General features: G+C 45.1%; 1 protein-coding gene across 1 annotated transcript; it reads right to left on the minus strand.

The window, feature by feature from the left end:
- Positions 1 to 515: 515 nt before the first annotated feature.
- LOC116567321 lies at positions 516 to 24,600 on the minus strand. Its single transcript, XM_032302301.1, has 5 exons — positions 23,301 to 24,600; positions 22,662 to 22,728; positions 8,282 to 8,404; positions 8,155 to 8,187; positions 516 to 1,025 (listed from the first exon to the last, which is right to left on the minus strand). Exons 1-5 carry the CDS (start codon positions 23,703 to 23,705, stop codon positions 607 to 609), a joined length of 1,047 nt encoding a protein of 348 aa, XP_032158192.1. The 5' UTR covers positions 23,706 to 24,600; the 3' UTR covers positions 516 to 606.
- Positions 24,601 to 24,622: the final 22 nt, after the last annotated feature.

The raw sequence follows: 24,622 nt of genomic DNA on the forward strand, positions 1-24,622 counted from the left end.
TTTACTTCTCTATGCTTTGTGGAAGTTTGTTTTGCTTTTTGGGTTTTAGAATACCTAAGCCCACATCTCAAAAAAAAAAAAAAATTCCGGTGTTTCCCTCAAATTCCTGTTTGCGCCGCTTAGATTATGCAATGAGGAACATATTAGGTCACCGCCTTTACAATTCTTAAAACATATACCAGGTTAAGGCTTCAGTATTTAAACAGGCATTTACATCTGGTTGAGTTCTCCCAACTGTAAAATCTGGCTGATAAACTCAGATTCCCATTCCAGCCGTTATCACAAACCCACATGACCGCCTTCCCACTTAATTTCTGTATCTGACGCTCGACTTTTAAGTAACTCCGCACCTAAAAAGCAGGATTGGCAAAAATGATCTGTAAATCTTTTCAGCTGTGCCCTCTAGCGCGCCAGCCGACTAAGGCACTGATTCTATGATCTCACTACCCGACACGTGCGAGTTGCCCCTGAGGTCTCTATCCAGTGCACCAGTGCGCTATACCAAGGCCGCCACAGGCGAAAAACTGCACAGCTGCTCTTCATGAAAACTTGGGTGGCTCTGAAAAGAGCCTTTGAATAGGATGGAACCTCAAGCCGAGCGCTCACTCAAGCCCGCTCCCCGCGGATGCGGCGCGCCAGCTGGATGTCCTTGGGCATGATGGTGACGCGCTTGGCGTGGATGGCGCACAGGTTCGTGTCCTCGAACAGCCCCACCAGGTAGGCCTCGCTCGCCTCCTGCAGCGCCATGACCGCCGAGCTCTGGAAGCGCAGGTCCGTCTTGAAGTCCTGCGCGATCTCGCGCACCAGCCGCTGGAACGGTAGCTTGCGGATCAGCAGTTCGGTGGACTTCTGGTAGCGCCGGATCTCCCGCAAGGCCACGGTGCCCGGCCGGTAGCGGTGCGGCTTCTTCACGCCGCCCGTGGCCGGCGCGCTCTTGCGGGCCGCCTTGGTGGCCAGCTGCTTGCGCGGGGCCTTGCCGCCGGTCGACTTGCGGGCGGTCTGCTTCGTGCGAGCCATGATGTTTTACTGTTTTTCACCGACAAGTGCCAGGCAGTCTTATTTATAGACGTATCCTTGTCTTGATTGGGCCAGAAGGGTTAGGAACCTCCAGAGTGTGATGTCATTGGCTAAAATTCAATCCTCTTTTCTGGGGTAGATTGTTATGCTAATCTGTCCCTCTTTATTCACCTTTCCGTACTTTTCTGTAATCTCTCCGATCACGAACGTAAAAACGTAAAACGTAAAAAAATGTAGATCTTTCCTTTAAATTGGTGTCATTTTTGAAAGAGCAATTTTTAAAGTGTTTTTGCTAGCCTGGGATTTATTTTTTAACAGGTGCCTTCGAAATAAAAAACACGCCTTTCCATGAACTAGGTTTCGGCTTCCATTTCCTTCCAGTTAAGAGTTATTGTAACTCCAATCCCATAGCTAACATTTATTTACCGCCTGACTCTGTGCTAAGCGCGTTAGTTGCATTACAGTACGACGGTGATTCAACAAAACAGTATGTAATTGAAGGAACAAAAAATTGAATTTATGTTTACCCAACTTCGGAACTACGAAATCTTGTGCTAATCAGCCGTAACCTGCAGGGTAGAGCATTCCGCCTTTCCTTGGGTTTTTCACGTTGGAGTACGGTTCCCTCCCCTCAATCTATCAATGGCCATCCAGGTCCTGTAGACGAGATGCTTCTAAGTCAAGGAATATAGGACCGGAAACGTTAATTTCTCCTTTACAAGGAGAAATTGTGAATAGTGAATAGTTTGTAAAGAGTCAACTTGCTTATCAGATTAAAAGCTATAATAAAATTTCAAAGCAAATAAATTATTCGTTGATCACTGAGTTGCTAACATATTTTCTTCAATAAAGTAGTTCCATCTAAAAGTTTCATTTTTTCTATTCTCTATAAGAAAATTGAAGATTCTCTGCTTTTTAGTTATTTCATATGCTTTGAAGTATTGCTCAGAAAATTACATGTCATAAAACAAGTCATGTAAGGTTACCAATGCTTAAAAAGTGTGAATCATATGCTCATTCTATGGAAAGAGCATTGCATCCAAACCTTATATAAAAAACAAACAAACAAACCTCAAACCTGTGAACACAGTCAGGCCCAACAAGCTTAAAACTTACTTTATGGTATCAATAACAATGATCATCTTCCTGCTGAAGGCAGAATAAAAGTTATTTTGAGGGGATTTCCTGAACACTAAACAACCTAGAAACTTCTTTTCATATCTTCAAGTGTCCCCATGAGCAGCACAGTCTCCTGCTCTAGGGAGACCTTAGATGTCCTGCAAAAGTGTAACTAATGTGAACAGCTGTCACCCCTTCCTGTGGTTGTTTTGTAATAATGACGAACATATAGAGAGCATGACTCAGTATTTAAAAGTTCTTCTACATACACTGTCTTGTTTAATCCCAACTCTGTGAAATAGATGCTATTTTCCCCATTCCACAGATAAAAAGACAGAGTCCCACAGAAGTTATGGCTTGTCCCAGGCAAGTAACAAGGCCTGCATGATACCATAAAACAAAAGAATGAACTTATAATGGATTTCCAGTTTCATCAGGCTTGACGCACATTTTAAAGCACTGAAGAATATTCACATCATGCAATCAAACTCCTCAGTGTTTTTTCCCCACTGAACTATTGCCATCTGGGGATCTGGATGGCAGCCTAAAGCAGCCCACAATGGCCTCACATTTCTTTGAGGTGTTCTTTTTTAATATAGGCATTCTTGGCCATGGGATTCATTTAGATATGAAAAAGATTGTTTAGCTGTTGTTGGGGAGTGAAAACTTTGCTCTACCCCTCAATTTTTTTTTTTTTTTCTGGGCTGGCCTAAGAATTAAATTGACATGAGACCAATTAACAGGAGAAAATCATATAGGAATATAAGAAAATCATAAAAGAATATGAGACCCAAGGCAGTCAGGCAATTGAGGTTTATATGCTATCCATGGCTAAGAAAGGGATCAGTCAAGGTCTGGGACTGCAAAGGGAAGAAAGACCATTACAAGACGATAACATGAGTTAATGTTTGGTGAACAAATGTTTGCTGGGCCATTGGGAAACAATGAGGTATAGAAAAGAATTTCAGTAAACAGACTTTGCTGGGTTCCTCCCTGTCTACCACACCTAGGGCATACTGTACAGTAATTTTCTAGGGTCATACATAGTTCCCTTCCTAGAGCAGCTCCTCTATCTGAGTTCTTTTAAGCTGTTAAGAGGAAGGTAAAAAGAAAAATTTTTTTAGTCTTCTGTTTCCTAAAAATAATCAGCCTAAAATAATCTATGTGCCAAAGAAACACTTTCTGGGGAAGCAAAGTTTTGCTCCCCTACAATGTACATTTATACAAAATCCCGCAGTCATGGGATGTATTTTACCTCTATAAAATAGAGAATAAGAAAATTCTAAGAGTCTTCTTCTATCTTCAGAGTAGAACAAGTTGTTATTTACAGATGTAAAGGTCAAGCATGAGGATTATTTCAAGTTTAAAAAGCAATCAAAAGGGGCACCCGGGTGGCTCAGTCACTTAAACATCTGCCTTTGGCTCAGGTCGTGATCCCAGGGTCCTGGAATCTAGTCCCACATTGGGCTCCTTGCTCAGCAGAGAGCCTGCTTCTGCCTCTGCCTGCTGTTCTCCCTGCTTGTGCTGGCTCTCTTGCTCTCTCTCTGACAAATAGGTAAATAAAATCCATTAAAATATGTATATATATATATATATTATATATATATAAAATAAAAAAGCAATCAAAACCTAGTAGATTGAAGAAAAGCTTTTTACCTCTCCTACATCTACCTAAAAAGAACTGAGATAGAGGACCTGCTCCAGAAAGAGAGCTATCATGGTGGATAACTACCTTACACCATGAGCTAGGTCTGGTCAACAGGGAGGAACCTAGCAAGGCCTGTTTGATCAAAGTCCTCTGTGTCCCATTGTTTCTGAGGGGCCCAGCAAACATGTGTTTAGCAAACATGGACTCTTTTTCATCTTCCTGTGAATCACATTCCTTCCTTTTGAAGTCCCAGACCCCTACTCCTTCTCCTTAGTTCATCTTACCTGCCTTTGGAATTTCCATGTCTGTGTAGATTCCTTGTACACACAGAATTAAATGTGATTTTCTGTTAATCTGTCTCATGTCAGTTTGATTCTTAGTCTAGGTAGAAGGACCTTGAAGGAGACAGGAAATTCTTGCTCCCCAACACTTAGAAGTCACCTTTAACAACAGAATTCAGATCCATAATTGTTTGATTTCCCCTGGTCTCCACATTGGACAAGGGAATGATTCCTGTGAGTGTTCTCAATACAGTACTCTATCAGAAGAAAATTTGGGATGCCTGGGTGGCTCAGTCAATTGGGCCGCTGCCTTTGGCTAGGGTCAGGATTCCAGAGTCCTGGGGTGAGTCCCCATCAGGCTCCTTGCTCAGCCTGGAGCCCGCTTCTCTCTGCGCCTCTGCCTGCTTGTGCACGCTCTCTCTCTCTCTCTGATAAATAAAATCTTAAAAAAAAAAAAAAAAAGTAAATTTGACAATGCAGAAGAACCTCTGATTTGCTGCTGCTGTGGGGAAAAGGGAGTATTTTTCTCCTACTAATATCTCTGAAATTTCTTTTGCCAGGAATAATAAGAATCTGCAGTTTCCAGATTGAGCCCTGAAGTTTCATTATTTAGTGCTGAATGGGGGGGAAGAGCATATGAATGAAATTTAACATTTGCCCCAGGAAATTAACAGGTAAAAGAAAAGGATAATGTGTTGTATGTTTGTTCTTAATATAAAAATAATGGACTAAATTATTTGTGTTCAGTCTTTGATTGAATTTGTGTTCAGTCTTTGATTGCAGACACCCCAGGGCTTCAAGCACCCTCAAGATGAGACTGAATCTTTGGTTTGTGGTTTGGGCCAGCCATATGCCTGATTGGCTTTCATCTTTTTATTTTTAATTTTAATTTTTAAATCACTTATTTAACTGCCCCCACCCCCACTTTCTGGTATACATCAGTTTCTTCTCTTAAGGGTCTATTTTTGGTTTGTCTCGCTCTCTTTTTCCTTTGTTCATTTGTTTTGTTTCTTAAATTCCACACATGAATGACAAGACTTCCTTTAATCTTAGGTAGCCCTTAACCCTGGACCAAACTCAAAAGCCAGGGGCTTTTGGCCTTCTTTCCTTAACTCCATTCTGAGATAAAGTCATACCCTCAACACCTTGCTCATTGGATGAAAACTTCCCCCTTTTACTTTAACATCAGTCCTTGTCCTGTGCAGTGAGGGGGGGCGTAGGGAAGGAAAGTTTTCCTCAGTCTCTTCGGGTACCCAGCTGGGGACTGAAAATTAAACCAACAAAGACAGAACCAACAGCGGAAGAGAACACACAGGTATTTAATACAAGTTTTATGTGATGTGGGAACCTTCCTAAAGAAATGAAGATCCAAAGAAACAGTTTGACCGGAGTACTTTTGTGCTCTCTGTGGTGAAGTGTAGGCACTCCAAAGAAATGCGGTAGGGTACAGAGTATGAAGTAAATCTAATAAGCCAGAGAAGGTAACGAATCCTGTTTGTTAGATTTCTTCTGTGGGTCCCTTTGTCTTTAGAACCAAAGATGCTCCTTTCCTCATCTGTCCCTCTACTCCTACAGAGAAGCCACAAGAAGCTTTTATGACCTGTTTCAAGGGAGAAGGCTTTGGGGGGAAGTTGACAATGACCTTCCTGCTTATATCCCTTTCTCAAGATTTCTTCCCCTTTAAATATTTAATATGCATGTCACAAACCCCATCAGTGACAGAATATACCACCCCTAAATTATGCCATTTGGCACATGAATTATTTTGAGCTAAAGGTACATGAAAAACAGCAGGTGCAAGAAGTATGCTCTGACCTCTGTTTCTTTCCTAAAAACAGGAGATGAAACACCCACATGGAAGATGTCTTCCCTATACAAGTAGGAAGACAGCATTCTTTTCACCGAGGATGGGGAGTTGGTGCCAAGAGAAGTCTGCACAAAGAAACCTTTGTTAAACTGACCCCCTTATCTTCCTAGCGATTTTTCCACCATGAACTGCCCTAGCCAAAACCCTTCTATCTTGTGACATTTTCATGATTCACTCTTCTGTCCGATTCAGTCTATAAGCAGTCAACTCTAACTGCTTCTCTGGGTCTTCATTTACTTATGAGGGCTCCAGTGTCAAAGAAAACTCAGTAAATAGATTTCTATGCTTTTCTCCCGTTAATCCGTCTTGTGACAATTTAATGATCAGGCCCAATAGAAAAAACCTAAGCAGGTAAAGGTAAGATTTTCCTGTCTCTACAGCAGATTTTAGTTGGCAGGGTTCAGAAGGTACCATCCCCAAATATGCCACTCTGGTGGATTAATTATTTTGAGCTGAAGTTACTAGGGAAACAACAGATAAAGGAGGGGCTCTCTGACCTACCCCTTTTCACCTAAAAGCCGCTCAGAAAATTTTCCATGAGAAAGGTAAATTACTTGGGGTCTTTTGTTGTTGTTCTTAAGTTCAGGCCACAGATGTTAGTAGAACACTATCTCTGGTTTATGGGGAAAATTAGGACAGAATGTTCACAATTCAATGAATATACAGCCTGTCTGGAAAAAAGAAAGAAGAAAAAGAAGGGAAGGAAGGAAGGAGAGAGGGAGGGAGGAAGGGAAGGAAGGGAAGGAAGTGAGGCGGGAAGAAGGGAGGGAAAGGGGGAAAAGGAGGAAGGAAGGGGAGAGAGAGGTAGGAGAGAAGGAAGGAAGAAAAAGGCTATTTTTTAAAGGTACCTTCTTTATCAACATTCCTTTCATTTAATTTTTGTAACCAACACCTATTGTGAATCCCAGGGTATTGATTTAGGCAAGTGATGATGGTGGCACCATTCAATGAGCAGAGAACAAGGTTTATGGCTGGGGAAGAAGGAAGAGAATGGATTCCCCCAGCCCCCATTAGAGACACACCTTGGAGCTTTGAAGTTTAAGCATTTTGAGATTTTTTAGTTTAAAGCGACTGAAGAACAACCAGGAGGATCTCTATGCCTGGAGCCTAGAAGTCTGGATAAAGATATATTACTGGGACTCACTGGCATATAAAAGATAGAGCCAGGAGAGGAAAAAAGGCATGTAAGATTTAAGATAATACACATCCCTCAGAAAAAAAGGGGTAATTCTTTCTGATTCAGAAACCATCTTCTGGTGGATTCTCCTTACAGAAGGCCCTGGTAAAGTAACAAACATGCTATCACTAAAGGACCTCAACCAACTTCATAGGGCAGTTTCTGGCAATGATCTTCAAAAAGGAGATTTCCCCTTGAGACACCCAATTCAGCAAACTTTGCTAGCTCCACGTGGGGCATCCATGGGGACACAATTCTGCCACCGATTTCTGGCTGCAAGCAAGGGTCGACTTTAGAGGATCTGTAGAAACGGGGACACAGAACATCCTGTCTTCTTTCTGTATATATTGCTTCTTTCGGCTGAGCTTTGGATGACAGTGGGTTGGATTCACTGACCTCCACGAGAAGGCTTGCAAATATAGTAAAACCAACTTGCCTAGGATCTGATTTCTCCCGGGGGACGTGAAATTCCATGCCCCCACCATCAACAAAACACACTAGACTACGAAATTACGGCGCTTTCTGCCCACGCTCCGCACACACACAGGTGCGGCGCCACTGGCGATGACCTTCTAGGTCGGCCAAAGCGTCGGACCTGCTTTTGTGGCTTTTCTCTGCAACCATGCTTCGGAACCCCGCGGCCCTTTACTCGGGATGAGACCCGGCGCCGGCGCTGTCTACTCCTCCCCGTCTCTCCACTCCGTTTGCCCTTCCTTTCGTCTTCTCCCACCAGAAAGACCTTTCTTAGCCTACATTTTATGCCCGAGGGAAATGGAGAGAGACGAAGGTGAAAGACAGTTGCGGTAGCCGGAAGCCTGGCGTTGGGATCTGTGTTCTCCCGGGACGAGGGCCGGTAGGTGCTTGTTTCAAGAGCCCGCCAGAGGGAGCCGTGGAGAGCGAGGAAGCGGGACTGGGAACATCGCAGAGAAGAAAGGACGCGAAGCCGAGCAGGCGGGGACAATTTGGGGCGGGCTTCCCCTCCACGCGCCTTCTGTTATCAATCTGGTCCGGCAGTCTTGTATATTAAGGGGACCGGTACCCTCACCTTTCCAAAAGTCGTGTTTGCGAGCTGCAGTCGCTGTGTCAGGAAGAGGAAAGGGCGGTAAGGGCCTGGGCAAAGGCGGTGCCAAGCGCCACCGCAAGGTGTTGAGGGACAACATCCAGGGTATTACCAAACCGGCGATTCGGCGCCTTGCCCGGCGTGGAGGCGTCAAGCGGATCTCCGGCCTCATCTACGAGGAGACTCGGGGTGTGCTGAAGGTGTTCTTGGAGAACGTCATCTGGGACGCAGTCACCTATACCGAGCACGCCAAGCGCAAGACGGTCACTGCCATGGACGTGGTGTGTGCTCTCAAGCGACAGGGGCGCACCCTGTACGGCTTTGGGGGGCTAAGCGGCTTGAACTTCCCCTTCTGCGTGGATCCATGCCAACGGCCCTTTTTAGGGCCAACCATCTAGTTTTCAGAAGAGCTGGACGCTTAGGGTAGATCTTGGGGAACTTTGCTTTGGGAGTTGGTCTAGAGTCGGCAAGCTTAGTGGGAAGTAATGGTTCCTGCAGCGCTAACCACCCTAAATCCAAGTCGTTCACTAAAAATGCTTTTCATTTGCTCGCCTCCTGTTAAAGATTAGGTTCCAGATTTAAGCAGCCTTTCCGTTTGTTTCTCGGTACGCTGTCATTTGTGATTGCTGGTCTGTGAAAAATAAGAGTTCCGTGAAGGTCGAGTTCTCTAGCACGCTGCATCTGCTTGGGCAAACTGGGGAGGCTTGCAACCCAGATGCCGGCTAGGCTGTTCGGTGGATTTAAGCCCCAATTTGTTTTTGGTTTCACTTCCCAGCTCTACAGCAAGAGGGTGGGGACTAGATGACTTAAGGGCCCTCTTCATAGCGGGCCTTGCTTTGTGATCTGTATTCTTACCCAAAAGGTGCAAGAGCACTGAAGTCCAGTCATCAACCAGCCAACATTCAGGATAAATCTAGGTTATTAGAACAGATGAGCTCATTAGTGCAGTTTTAGAACAAGTTTGGCATATTGTCTGCTGAGTACCTTTTTTTCTTTTTCTTTTTTGATGCTATATCTAAGGAAGAACTTAAGTCAAAGGCCTAGAAGATGATTTCAGTGAAGACATTGCAAAGATACAGATGCAGCTTAAAACCTGCTCAAAAAGCTGAGCCAACTTGGACACCTGGGTGGCTCCCTAAGTCGGTTAGGTGTCTACCTTCAGCTCAGGTCATGATCCCAGGGTTCTGGGATTGAGTCCCGAATCCAGCTCCTTGCTCAGCAGGAAGCCTGCTTTTCCCTCTGTCTGCTGATTCTCCTGCTTGTGCTCTGAGAAATAAGTTAATATATATATATATATATAGAGAGAGAGAGAGAGAGAGAGCACGCCAAGCAAACCATATAGTCTTAAGGTAGCAAGTCTGGAGGAAACAGTTAATTCAGGTATTTGACTTTTTGTTAGGGCCTGTTGTAGAGAACTAGGAATATATACCCATCAATACAGAAAGCACAATTTTTGACAAAAGTAAAGCAAATTGTTCTAGACCAATTGATCTAGACTAGATCACAGTAAGGCATTCTCTGCACTACCACTTTTTTTTGTTTTTTAAAGATTGTATTTATTTATTTGACAGAGAGAGCACAGGCAGGCAGAGTGGCAGGCAGAGGGAGAGAGAAAAGCAGGCTCCTCACTGAGCAAGGAGCCCAACGACAAACTCGATCCTAGGACCTAAGCCGAAGGCAGCCGCTTAGCCAGCTGAGCTGCCCAGGTGTCCCAGCACTACCACTTCTAATTGTTCTGATTTGGATTGAGTGGTGGGTCCACATTGCTTATCCTTAAACCTAATCATAGTTTTGTGTTACTACATTTGCAAGCAGAAATTTTTTTTCAGCATTTCTGGCTTATAATTTTACAGATGAATTTGTCTATGTATGTAGTTGAGACAAAAAATACTAGGTCAGTTCCCCACGGATAGGCTCGCTCTTACTTTGGTCTCCACACTTGCCTGCTCTCATTAGATCAAACACTTGAAGGTGAACTAGGTGTAAAACCTGGCTTAGCAATAGAGATGCCAGAAAGCCAAGGGATGAGAGATTTGCCCTGTTGGAGGAAAAATACATAAAATACATATATATTTACATAAATGGCAGAATGGCACACGTTGCACAGGTCCAGTAGGATGAGAAATGTAGACAATAATTACCGTAGGAGTCCTAACCCTGCAGAAGTCCCGGTTGCTGGGAAATAGGAAATACTGGCTGTGGAAGTGGGGCTTATGGCAAGTTTCATTGTGTTTTTGTTTTTTTTTTAATTTTAAGGGCAATGAGGATTGACTATATCTGATCCTCACTGAGGTACTCTGGAGGAGGAGATACCAGAAGTTTGAAGAGAACTCAGAGAATAACGTAAGGGGGTGGGGATCATGTCCTTTGTCTAAACTGGCCGTTCTCAAACGTAGTCTCTCATCTAGGAACTTCAGATCACTTGGGAACTCGTTAGAAATGCAAAATCTTGGAACCACCCAGACTTACTGAAATTCAAAGGAGTAAGACCTAGCAATCTGTGTATTAACAAACCTTCCAGGTGATTATACCCAGTTTAAGAACCTCTGGTCTACATAGCAGTTTTTCTCTAAATGAAACTAAAGTATTTACATCTGAGTATATATTGCCGTAATTTGTTTACCAAAATGTTAAATTTTGCTTTTTTTGAAGGGAATAAACACACACACACAAAAACACTGGGGAAATGATCCTAGTAAATTTTCTCTAGCACAAAATATTGGTAAAACAGTTGGTTTCCTCAAAGTATTTGGGGCAAACATAAAAGATGTATGAATGAAAAGTGTAGCCAGCTTGTTTTCCTAAACAATAATGGCTTGTGTTTTAATACTATTGAATTTTGTAATCAGTGTATATGTTTTTTCTTCTCAAGTTTCTCCAAGCTATTGTCCTTTCTTATTAATTAGGCATCTTCTTTACAGCGATTTTAACAGTGATCCTTGTTCTCATCTTCTCTCCTTCACTAAATACTATTATATGGCATAACTGAATCTTCTGTTAGCTCTACCCAGCCTCTGAGTATTGCCAAATTACAGAATACACGTTCTGCATCTTTTTACGTTAATATGTGGCTTTTTGTTATTGCTCTTAACCACCTGTAACAGGAATATAGCTCCTTAATCTCTTTAATCTCCGACAAGATAATTTATTTCTCATTTTCACCCCTGAATCACTCAGATGCTCTCTGCAAACCAGCCGTGGCTGCCACCTGTGATTTCCTCCCTCGGTGATTTCAGGACTTCCGCTAGAATATATATATATCCATGATTATAGAATCCAGTCTGCTAGTCTACCTCCACATGGAAGTAGAGGCACTTAAGTGCCCCACTGGCCAGTCAAACCTCACAGTGGACCAGTCTGAAGTCTTACCTTCCCTTTCAAGGCTCCCTACTTGTCAGAATAGCTGCATTATCCTCCCAGAAACCCAGGCCAGCCGCTGCTGAGTCATCCTTCACTACATTCTCTTTTTTTTTTTTTTTTTTTTTTAAAGAATTTATTTATTTATTTGACAGAGATCACAAGTAGGCAGAGAGGCAGGCAGAGAAAGAGAGTGGAGGAAGGCTTCCTGCTGAGCAGAGAGCCGGATGTGGGGCTCGACCCTAGGACCCTGGGATTATGACCTCAGCCGAAGGCAGAGGCTTTAACCCACTGAGCCACCCAGGAACCCCCCTTCACTACATTCTTATTTTCTTCCTTGGAAACCTTTCACTCTGTGCTTCCTATTCTAGCTATGTTACTTCTAACATGTTACTTCTCTACTTGAGCCAAAAGACCTGAGCTATCATTTACACAGAAAGTTTTAAAGTATATATACAAACATATACATATACATATATATATATATATATATATATATATGAAATACAAATAATTATGGCTGTATGGAGAATTACCAGGAAGGTTTATAAAAATTGTAGAATGGGAGCACCTGTGTGGCTCAGTGGGTTGGAGCCTCTGCCTTCGCTCAGGTCATGATCCCAGGGTCCTGGGATGGAGCCCCACATCAGGCTCTCTGTTCAGCAGGGAGCCTGCTTCCCTTCCTCTCTCTCTGCCTGCCTCTCTGCCTACATGTAATCTCTGTCTGTCAAATAAATAAATAAATCTTAAAAAAAAATTGTAGAATGATTTCTTGGTGTTGGTTTTTGTTACATTTATTGAACATTTCTGAATCGTTTGAATTTCTTAAAATAAGCATGTATAATTTTCCCCCCAAACAATCACAAGATAGATAATAGATAGATAGATAGATAGATAGATAGGGAGTCTGGGCTGTATGAACCATGACAAATCTTAGCTTTGCCAAAGTTCAGTTTTCTCATCTTCAGTGTTACCGAGAATTCCTGTCTTTTTCACAGGAATGTTTTAAGGATCAAAGGAGATCTATATGAAAGATTAAAGCCCTGAAGTAATATAAAAAGAAACTAAAGTTGGTGTATTTATTGCCTATTTCACCCAATCTAGTTCTTACATGCTCTATAATGAGTGTGGTGGGGAGACAGTATAGCCGAAATTTTGAGAGGATGGTGACAGTAAAAATGAGGTCTAAACAGGTTGGCAGGGCCGTATTTTTCAGGATTAAATCAGAAAAATGTAAAGTCATCTTAAAGAATCAAATAGATTCCCCAGCTGAGTTGACTGTTAAAATGTGTTAAATGCATTATTTAAGAATGTTCACTTCCTGGGGCACATGGGTGGCTGAGGTGGTAGAGTGTCTGACTCTAGGTTTTGGCTCAGGTCGTGATCTCAGGGTTGTGAGATTAAGCCCCGCTTCGGGCTCTGCACTGGGCATGCAGTCTGCTTAAGACTCTGTCTCTCCCCTTTTGCTAAACCTCTCCCTCTCAAAAAAAAAAAAGTTAATTCTACTATAGAAAGAAAAATAAGAGGGAAGAAACTAATTGTAGATAATAAGTAAGCATAGCTTCTGAGACATGTTAACACAAATAATATAAGTAGAGTATGTGTGGTAAACAGAGATATGGGGGTGGGGTTTGAAGGGACAAGAACCATGCTGAATATTCATGAGGTACATGAGGTACCCAGTGTTCAAGCCTTAAATCAGCCATCCACTGGTGAGACCAGCTGTGGCCCAGTATGTCCTCTGCCTGCCACACACAGGGAAATCCATAGCTATTCAGCAGGTTATTGTGATGGAGTGAGCATAAGTTAGCTTCAGACACCTTCCATCTGCTGAGCCTCCACGCCCCTGCTCAGCTGTAATCCTCTTAACTGCAGCATGAGTTGGGAAGGCTGATCAAGCTGGGACAGATCATGTAAGTCAAGGTTGGACATTGTGTGGTGCTTCTGCCATCACTATAATCTCTTCTAAGTGTGCTGATTTCCCCCATCACCTTCCCCTTCCTACTTGGTGTATGTGTTAACTGGTTGTAATTAACTGTGTGATTTGGTATATCTGTCTTCATATGGCCTGTGAACCTTCGTGTTCCGTGAATTCTGGGATTCCTTGTCTGGTAACAGAGTGGGAAGCCATGATTACAGTGAAATAATTTCTTACCACAACAACTACATTATAGAAGAGGGCTGGAAACAAGGGGTGGGTGGGTAAAGACACAACCATGGCATTGTGACCATCCAGATACCCTCCAGGGCAGATGGGATCCTGGCTCTAGGGAGCATATCCAGTTCCTGCAATGAGCCGCCTTTAGAGTGAAACAGCATTCCGACTCAATAATGGCAGGGCCTGAGGTCACCTGCCTCCATGCTCCTCCCCAACTTTCTGACTGAAGTTTGGCTTCCTGTACAGGTTAGCCAGCAGGAAGCTAGCAAATGGAACTGATTCCACTTCAGTTCCACTTCGCATCGGAAATTAAGGGCTCAATTTCTAGAACCAGACTGTTTGGGTTAGGGTCTTAACTTCACCATTTACTAACAGTAAAACCTTGGGGAAATTCCTTAATCTCTGAACTGCATATTATTTATTAGTAGTATTGGGAGGGAAAGAATATTTACCGTGTCAGGGTTTTACGTGGATAACATGTATTAATGTTTACAAAGCAGTTAGCCCTATGTCTGGCACTCAATACATGCTACTGCCTATTAATGACAACAGGTATTAATAGGGTTTATGCATTTGTCCCTTCAGAGTCTGGTCAGTGGGATCTAGGTCCTCAGAGACCCCTACGCCCAGCCTACCAGCAAAATGAAATTTGTGAGTCTACAGAGCCATGGACCAGGCTGGAATGGGCTGAGCAAGGACCCAGGAAGTCATCCCGATGACCCGAGGGGCATCAGCCCTTCATTTCCTTTTCTACAGCTTTGCAATGCTAGGGCAATGTAACGATAAACCCTCAAAGAGAGTTAAACACAAAAACCAAGTAGTAAAGGAAGAGAGGAAGGGAAAAAGAGCAATCAAAGAAACAGAAACCCAAGGGGCACCTGGGTGGTTCAGTGGGTTAAAGCCTCTGCCTTCAGCTCAGGTCATGATCCCAGGGTCCTAGGATCGAGCCCCACATCGGGCTCTCTGCTCCGCAGGCAGCCTGTTTCCTCCTCTCTCTCTGCCTGCCTCCTCTGCCTAATTGTGATCTCTGTCAAATAAATAAATAAAATCTAAAAAAAAAAAAAAAGACTGTTTAAAAAGAAACAGAAACCCCAAATCAAAACCTGGCTGAAAAAACTTACTCAGAAGCTCAAAGTTTAGCCCAGATCAGGGGCCCTGATGAGCTGGAGAGGAACCGCTGTCTTCAGAAAATTTGCAAGACCAGGAAACACCTAACTTTTTACTCATCTGGGTGCCTGAGAGGGACTGTGAGATTCAGAACCAGATAACAAACCAGCCAGATTTAAAAGTTAACCGACATCCAGAGCCTGAAATTTTCGGAAGACCATTTAGCAATAATTACCAAAATTACTGAAAAATATACTCCAAGTTCTGTGCACAAGGATAATAAATTGTAGCAGTGTTTTTAGTAGCAAAAATCTGGATAGTACCTAAATATCCATTAACATGAGTCTGAGTAAATAAGAAGCATCTTTTTTTTTTTTTGAAGATTATATTATTTATTTATTTGACACAGAGAGAGAGATCACAAGTAGGCAGAGAAGCAGGCAGAGAGAGAGAGGGAAGCAGGCTCCCTGCTGAACAGAGAGCCCGATGAGGAGCTTGATCCCAGGATCCCAAGATCATGACCTGAACCGAAGGCAGAGGCTACCCACTGAGCCACCCAAGAAGCATCTTTTAAGTGAGAAGCTACATCCTTTAATAAGAATGAGGCAGATCGAGACAGAAGAAGTTTATACAGAGTTTATATCGCTTTAGAGAGTGAGATTAACTGGGACAAAGACCAAATATATATTTCTTATTGTATATCACAATATCATAGCTAACAACACCCTAAAAAGCTGAATCTTGGAGACTCTTGAGAAAAGACAGAGCCGATTAGAGTCAAAAGAATAAAGCCTAGAGATCCGGGTTGATTCTGGGCAAGTTTAGAGTGACCTTTTTGGGTGCAAGCTGGACTGAAGGGGGCAGAGAATGAGAAACTGAAACCAGTTAAGAGGCGGTTATAAGCCAGAGAGGGCCCTGGACAAGAATGGTAGCAGCAGCACTGAAAAAGATACTGGAAAAAGAGATGGTGCTGGCAGGAGGCATGGAAATCCCTGGTTTCCCCAAATTTGTGGCGACATTTGGGTGGAATTTAGATACCACTCTTTGAGTTAATTGTTAAAGACCATACAATATTGGTGATGGAAAGGACCCCATCTGGTCCAATTTTCTCATTAAATATAATGAGAAAATATAATAACAATACCATAATAAATAAATATAATAAATGCATAAAATATATTTTATAATATATTATTTATATATATATTCATATATTTTATTATGTATTTATATATAGATTTATTATATTATTTATATATTTTATAAATATTACTTATATATTATATTACTTATATAATATATATTTATATTTACATAAAATAGATATAAACATATGTTATAAATATAAGTATATAAATATATTGTGTATTTTATGTAAATATGAATATATTTATAAAAATATCAAATAAATAAAATAAATAATATAAATATTCCCTGTGGTTCCAGGAAACTTGGCACCAGCTTCCATTCCCCACCAGTGGAGTAGATGTTCTTAAGAGGCCTCTCCTTTGGGCCATGTCTTTACAAGCTCTTCCCAGGACCACCCAAGTGTTTCTCCAGCTCCTAAAGGCAGATGAGAGAACCCATCGGGGTAACTAGATCTAGGGCCAGATCCACATTCCCAGCTGCCTGAAGGTCACAGCTACTTGCTCCTGCCTACTGAGAGCTCTGACCCTGTGGGACTTGATGTGCAAACCTCAGTGGCGCCCCCTCCCAGGCTGCCTATTCCCGCGAAGGTGACATCCTCCTAGTCACTCAGGCAGGAAGGTCTAGAGAAATCTTTGGTCACTTTTGCCCACAACAACCTCTTCTGTCCCTTCCCCATTCCAGGCTATGGCAATCTTCCACATGCAAAAATGCCAAAACTTTCCCTCCCCTCCATCGCTGTGGCTGATTTCCTTGTTCTCATCCTCAACACCCCTGATCTGTGATGTCCGTGTGGCCTCTGTCCTGGCCTCCCACCTTGGGCACTACTCATCTCTCACTCCTTTTGCACCTTCACCCCAGATTGGCCTTCTTTACACACAGCTCTGATTCTGTGACCCACCTACTTGAGGCACGACCCTCAACTGGCTTCCCTCCCTTTCCTTGTTCTCTTTTATCCTCATTTCCCAAACTTTCCTTCACTCCACATAGAAAACCATTCTGCTGTGTTTTAACTATCTTTTTGTTTCTATGCATGATTTCAAAATATACTGTCTTTTAATTTACATAAATAGTATTGTTTTACATCGAATTCCATTCCTTATCTTATTTCCCTCAGAACTATGTTTTTAAGATCTGTCCTAGTTATGTGTCCATTTACTCCACTGTCTTTTCCTGCCGCAGAGTCCCCCAGGGAGTGAATCCAGCATACTTTCTCCATCTGCTCTCCCAGTGACAAATATCCACATGGTTTCTAATGTCATGTGCCCTGATAGGCCTGTGGGTGAAGTTTTGAATAAATATTCAAAAACAGAATTGTTGGGGTGTCTGGGTGGCTTAGTCATTAAGCGTCTGCCTTCAGCGCAGGTCATGATCCCAGGGTCTTGGGATCCAGCCCCGCATCGGGCTCCCTGTTCACTGGAGAGTTTGCTTCTCCCTCTCCCACTCCCCCTGCTTGTGCTCTCTCTTTCTCACTGTATCTCTCTCTCTGTCAAACAAATAAAAAAAAAAAAAACTTAAAAAAAAACAGCCCTTAAAACAGAATTGTTGCTTCCTCGCATGTGTATCCCTAATTGGCCTAAGAAGCACCAGGCTGCTCTTCAGAAAGGCTTTCCTAGTCCACACCCCACCAGTAGGACACCAACCAGTGAAGCCCTCCATCCCGGCTAACCCTTGGCATTATTCAGCTTTCCAGTATTTCCCAGTGTCCAGAGTAAAGTGCCATCTCCTATCGCTTTAATTTGCCTTTCTCTGATTATTTTATTTATTTATTTGCTTATTTATTTATATATTTTTTGAGAGATAAAAAGCATGCGTGAGCACAGGTTTTGGGAGGTAGGGAGGGGCAGAGGGAGAGGGAGAATCTTAAACAGGCTTGTGCCCAGTGTGAGTCTGACACAGGACTCCGTTTCATGATCCTGCAGTCATGATCTAAGCCAAAGTCAAGAGCCAGACGCTTAACTCACTGAGCCATCCGGGTGTATCTGATTGCTAATATTTCTGAGCATCTCTCTTTATGTATTTGTTAAATATTTTGCTTCCTCTTCTGTAATCCTTTCCCCTATCCTGTTTACAGAATAAAATTTACCCCTCCCCAGGTCAGCATGCTGACTCCCAAAAAAACCCACAAGAAGCTGGCCTCAGAGTCAGAAATGACTGAAAAGTCATTTCCCATTCCCCCCCTTGAGTCACCCTGTGGTCTGGCCTCCACTCACAGTTCTCCTCATCTTTTTCTCGTTCCTCTGCCTGGATTAAGACTCCTGGCCTCAGCCCAAGTTCTCCTACAGGAAGAGCTCCCTGATTCCCTCTGTTAGAAGTCACCTTTCCCTCTGAGCTTCTGGAGAACTCATCCGAACCTTCTCTGTCACCTGGCACAGAATGCCTTCCGTTATAGCGCAGGGCTCCTCACACAGCCTGGAGAACTCATTTCCATAAATGTTGCAAACTCATGCATATGCTTCCAGGCATGAAGAGATGCTAGGATTCCTGCCAAACAAAATAATAACAATTTTTCATTTCAGTGATGATTTTACTTTGTTCATAATTTTCTTTATTGCAGTGTTTTTCAGTTGCAGGTTGTAACCCATTAGCAGGTGGTAGAATTGATTTAGAAAACAGGAACCAGGGATGCCTGGGTGGCACAGCTGGTTAAGCATCTGCCTGGATCCTAGGATCAAGTCCTGCATCGGGGCTCCCTGCTCAGCGGGGAGCCTGCTTCTCCCTCTGCCTGCTGCTCCCCCTGCTTGTGCTCTCTCTCTGACAAATAAGTAAAATCTTAAAAAGAAAAAAAAGCCCTTCCTCACCCCCAGGCTTATTGTGAATTGAATGACAGGTGAGTGAAAGATGAGCCCTAAGCCATCTAGGAACCTGGACCTAGATATTATCACTGCGTACCCACACAGTCTAGAAGCTGGTTGTGTGGTTACAATTATTCGTCAGTTTTTATGTGTATCATGATTGTGACTTGACAGGGTTGTAACATACATCAATTCCTATGAATGTCACTAATATTTACACCCTCGATGTTAATGATACTATTAATACTGATTTATGAGGACTTGTAAGGCTCTGTTCCAAGCATTTTGTATGGACTATATGGTCTCTCTTCATCCTCACAACATTCGTGCATTGGGTACATTTATGATCCTGCTTTACACAGGAAGAAATGGAGATCCCAGTCTTTTCTCTTGGGAGGCTTTCCCTGGTTAGGGGTCAGGAGCCCTGGTCCTACCTGCAATGGGCCTCAGACGTCAAGCCCAGTTTGTAGCAGCAAGGACCCTGGGCCTCCTTTTCTATCCCCTTATCTCTCCTCTGCCATCCTTCCTCCTCTTCCCACCTCTCCTTACGTACACTTTACTGTGTGCTCCTGGTCCCCCATCACATCCTCAAAAAATCCAATTAGCAGTTCTAAATCTGAGGTCTTTGGGGATATAAAGGGAGACATTTCTCCCCAGATCGTCTACATTCAGGAACAGATTGGGGGTGCTGGTGGGGGTAGAGCTCAGGGAACTCTTTTCTCAGTTACTATCACCAGGAACAGGTTTTCCAGACACTCTGCTCTCGGGCACTTTCTTGTTCCCACGTTCCAAGACACGCCCCCAAGGACCTTGGAAGTTCTTTGCCAAGGTCCAGTTCAGAGCTCCTCTTCATCTCTAACTGCAGGGACCCAAGAGCTGGGGCCTCTTATTCCCAACTTTTTTATGTAAAAGCCAAAGGGCGTGCCCCTCGTCAAGCATTTCCTGACTCCCTGGGGCATGCCATGCACCCTGGGTGCTGATGCCACAGGCCTGAGCAAGACGGAAAACAAGATGATCTTCACCCTGAGCAATGCTGCTGGCCTACTGCTGAGGGTAAAGGAAGGGGAGTAAGTAGAGGTAGAGGGAGAGGCAAGGAGATGAGGAGGAGGAAGAGAAAGGGAAGGGGGGGCTACATAAGGGCTGGATCCTGAAGAATGAGCAGGGGTTCTTGGGGTTACCAAAAAGGGGAGGACAGAAGAAATTCTAGATAGAAGAAATGGAATGTGTGAAGACATGGTATCCTGGGGCATTGCAGATGTTCCATGGGGCTAGAACTTACTTGTTTGCCTGGCAGGGAGTCCAAAAGCTGGGAAGGCTCTGAGAAATGGCAGGAACTAGATGTACATCAATTCTTACTGGGATCTTTTAAATTTGATAATGGTTAATAAAGTAGCTCAAATTAACTGAATGTTTATTCTGGACCAGACATTGTGCTAGGTTCCTTAAGAATGGTCACTTTTAATATTTCCAAAAACACTATTCGTAAGATGTTCCCATTTTACAAATGTCCCCATTTTTCAAACTGGAAAAGTAAGGCCAACCGAGATTTACCTGCTGAAGTCAAGGCCTTCAAGTTTGGGTTCGTCTAATGGCTGAGCCCCAACTAGTCATTTAACCTCCATTGCTCTGAACTACCATACAAAAGAAGGTAGGCTTTAACCTGAAGGGAATGGGAAGAAGGTAGAAAAAATTAAAACACGAGAGTGACAGAGTGGAAGCTTACTGGCAGGGCAGAGTCTAGCCTGAAAGCTTAATCCTCCAGATCAGAGTCGGGGGTGGGGGGTAGGCTCAGTTAACCTGGATAGATAGAGAAAGCGTGTTGGAATTGAAAGTCAGAAAGTAGATTTGATAACATTTGGTGCCTCCTGAAATTTGGACAAAGGGGAAGAGCAAGGAACTTCTGCCCCGAACAGCCTGGGGGATGAAGGTATCTTTCAAAAGATGGTGAATATGGAAGGGGGAAAAGAGCTTTGGGAAGCACGATGATGTACTTTTACAAATAAGATGAGTGTGAAGGGCTTATTAACCTATCCAGAAGAAACTGGCCACCCGGCAGTTAAAAATATTAGTGTACAGCTCAAGACAGGGGACATGGCAGAAAATACCAACTTGGGAGCACTTGAGGGAAGCAGAGATATGACAAGCAGGGAATCCATGATCTCTTTTGAGCCGGAAGTAAGAAAAAGCCAAGGCCAGCATGGCTGAAACCAGAAATATCGGTGGGCCTGGCAGAGAAGAGGAGGAGAACACGAGAAGTTTGAGATGGGGATATGGAGAAGGATAAGGATGACCAGGAAAGGGTGTGAACCTGGAGACCAAGTCCTCTTCCAAGGAAGAAAAGGTAGTGCCCACAGGGCCATACCACAGAGCTTACATCTACACATGCAAATACACTCCCTACCCTAAGGCCAATTTACATCTGAACAAAAACTGGTTTTCGCTTCTCGAAAATCCCAGGCTCTGGGGCACCTGGGTAACTCAGTCAGTTAAATGCCTGCCTTTGGCTCAGATCAAGACCCCAGGGTCCTGCAACAGGCTTTCCGCTCAGTGGGGAGCCTGTTTCTCCCTCCTTCTGCCTTTCCCCTGGCTTGTGTTGTCAAATAAATTAATAAAATTCTTTAAAAAAAAAAAATGCAGGTTCAGGGTAGACTTTTCCTGCAACCCAGCTAGCAGTGTAGAAGCTAATTGCTACAGGAAGAACATTTATTTACTTTGTCCTTAACTATCTCTTAACTCTCACCTAAGAGTAGACATTTAAGTACAGAAATTATTAAATATGAATACTTACATTTTAAATTGTTGTCTTGTATTGATGTACTGTCTGTGCTGGTCTCTTAAAGATTTGAAAGATTGCTGGGAGGGGAGGCTTTTCCAGCAACAGGAACATAAGATTTTCTTCTATTTCTTACTATCAACAATGCCACTAAATTTCCCTCTGAGGTTCAGACAGGGAGACTTCTGGAGGTTACAGGCACTCAGATTGGTAGATTGAAGCAGTGTGATACTGGGGGCAAGTGTAGGATGTAGAGGACTGACACCTGTAACCGACATCACAGCTTCCAGGGTCAGTTCAGCCACTCCTGGGCCTGAGATGTTGGACAAGCCACACCTGAGAGCCTCAGAAAGCCCTATTATGTGCCTGAAAGATGGATGGGATGATGGATAAGATGATGGGTGCAAAGGTGGTGCCCTCTCCCACCCCCACCTCTAAAAGTGACTTATTAACTCAGATAATAGTCACAAGACCCATGGATTTATCCTGCAATGAGGGCCTAAACAGGGAATAATGGTCTGAATAGGAACCTGGGGGTATGCCCTGGAGATTGGTGTGACCCAGTCCCTGAGAAAATTCGCTGGTCTCCAGCTTTTCAGGGAGGGAACAGGAACTTACAAAACAACTGTTTCCTTCCTTTCCTCTTCTTTCCCTTGTGAATTCCTGCCGGAATATTTTTAACCTGTCACTGCGCTGCAACAAAACCGAAAACCCAAGTCTTGGCCCATTCCGGGGCAAGGAAATAACTAAGGTTAAAAAGAGGTGTCATCTAAGACTAGCAGAGCATTTGCACCTGTACCCGTAGCATCTCAGACCTGTAAAGCTCTGTGGAGGGGGGTCGGCAGGACTCTCCCACTCGAGAGCTTACACTTCTACTTCCTAAATGGTGCAAGAACCATTCTTAAGGCCCACACCCTCATTATTTCCTGATTGTGCGAAAACTCATCTCCCAAAGGAGGACTGCCTTTTTACTCTCCCCAAGAACTTTCACAACCACTCAGATACCTGAAGCGTTCCCACGTGTCTTAACAAAGCAATTCCGAGTCTGAACAGAAAATCCAGACGCGAGTCCAAGCTTTTAGAGACCTTCACAGAACACACGAGTCTCACTTCTATGGGTCTATGCGGAGAATGCATCAGCGACGGCCCAGCTCACCGCAGTCACGTTCCAGCCTGTCCCTGCGACCCCAATTACGTCTTAGAGATAGAAGATAGGACTTATCCTACCGGCGAAAAATGGGAGGATTAGGCACACTCAAAACTCAGAAATCCCGGCAGAGGTTGGGCCGTACAAAGGTGGCGGTTTCCCTCCCCAGCCGGAGCGCGCTGCCTCTCGGGGCCACTTCCGGCGCGAATGCCACTCCCGGTGGCCTAGAAAGGCGTGGGGCGCGCTCTGGAAGGCGAGTCCCGAGCTTCCCCTAGGGGTTCCTGGCCGTCTCGGGCTCCTCTCAAGCCTGAAAGCCCCGCTTCTCCTGCTCGGACAGATTACAACCTAGGTCACGGTGGAGCTGCTAAAAGGCCATCCCCCTCCCTCCGCGTCCCAGAGTAAAGCTAGCGCGCACCGCCATCTCCCAAAAGGGGAGTTTGGTGTGGGGCGGGGGAGCTACCCGCCCTGAAGAGAGAAAATAGCCAACACGGCACCTGAATCAGGCGCGTGGCTTTTACGCCACATGTCCGGAATGGACGGACACCTGGACACCTGTAAGTGGCACAGCTTCCTCCGAGTGCTGTCGTGGGTGGCTCTGAAAAGAGCCTTTGGGTGGGATGGAACCTCGAACCGAGCGCTCACTCAAGCCCGCTCCCCGCGGATGCGGCGCGCCAGCTGGATGTCCTTGGGCATGATGGTGACGCGCTTGGCGTGGATGGCGCACAGGTTCGTGTCCTCGAACAGCCCCACCAGGTAGGCCTCGCTCGCCTCCTGCAGCGCCATGACCGCCGAGCTCTGGAAGCGCAGGTCCGTCTTGAAGTCCTGCGCGATCTCGCGGACCAGCCGCTGGAACGGCAGCTTGCGGATCAGCAGCTCGGTGGACTTCTGGTAGCGCCGGATCTCCCGCAGGGCCACGGTGCCCGGCCGGTAGCGGTGCGGCTTCTTCACGCCGCCCGTGGCCGGCGCGCTCTTGCGGGCCGCCTTGGTGGCCAGCTGCTTGCGCGGGGCCTTGCCACCGGTCGACTTGCGGGCCGTCTGCTTCGTGCGAGCCATACCAACCAAGTCACCACCTCAACCGCGCCGCCGCAGCCACACTAACGCCCCCTCCGCCCGCCGCCCCACTTTTTATAGGCACCGACTGTCTCCGATTGGGCGAGACAAGACTTGAAAGTCCCGCGCTGCCTGCCCATTGGCCGTGACGTCACCCGCCCTGGCGTCACCCATTGGCTTGGACAGAATCCTCCCTTCCTCGCCCGCCCTCCTCACTCGCCAGTTTGCCAACAGCCTTCCGCACCTTGTTTTTCCTTTCTTTTCGGCGGGCGGGGGAGGGGCGTGTTAGCTCGCAACCGGGTCAGAATGTTGTTCCTCCCCAGCCCTTCAACCCCCTAGAACACGCGGCTCCCCGTTCCTTCCCACGCTGTCTCCCCAACTCGACCTCAAGCTTGCGTTGGCTCCGTCCCCCAAAACGCCTTGTTACCTTTGCAGAGCCCCCTCGTTCCGTCAGGCGGAACGCCTGTCGGGGCTTTTCAGGTCGTTAAGTGGTCTCACCTCATCCCCTCAACCCCTCCGCCTTCCGGGCGCGAGATCCCGCCTCCAGGAAGCTAAGTGGAGGCCCGCACCGCCGCTGCCAAGGCCGTCCCACACTTTTACTTGACCAACAGCCGGCTCAGGAAAGCCCAGGACCAGGTCTGCCGCACTCCCACAAACTGCCCGCTCCCTTGCCGGCCGGCAGGAGTGCACGTGTACGTTGGGCCAAGGCCTCGGGAAGCGGGCCAGCTGCGCCCTCGGCCCCCCACTTAAGACTTGAGTCAGGGGCCGCCTGACAGTACTCCTGACCGAATCGAGCGTGGCTGTACCCCTCTCCCTGCGTCCAGTCCGAAGGTCTACGAGCCACCCAACAAAATCAAGATGGTCGAGAGCTCAGGGTTGGAGACGAGCAACGGGGGAGGGGCAACCCCCAACCACTTCCC

The sequence above is a fragment of the Mustela erminea genome, chromosome 10 (assembly GCF_009829155.1).
Source record: "Mustela erminea isolate mMusErm1 chromosome 10, mMusErm1.Pri, whole genome shotgun sequence".
NCBI classification, from domain to species: Eukaryota; Metazoa; Chordata; class Mammalia; order Carnivora; family Mustelidae; genus Mustela; species Mustela erminea.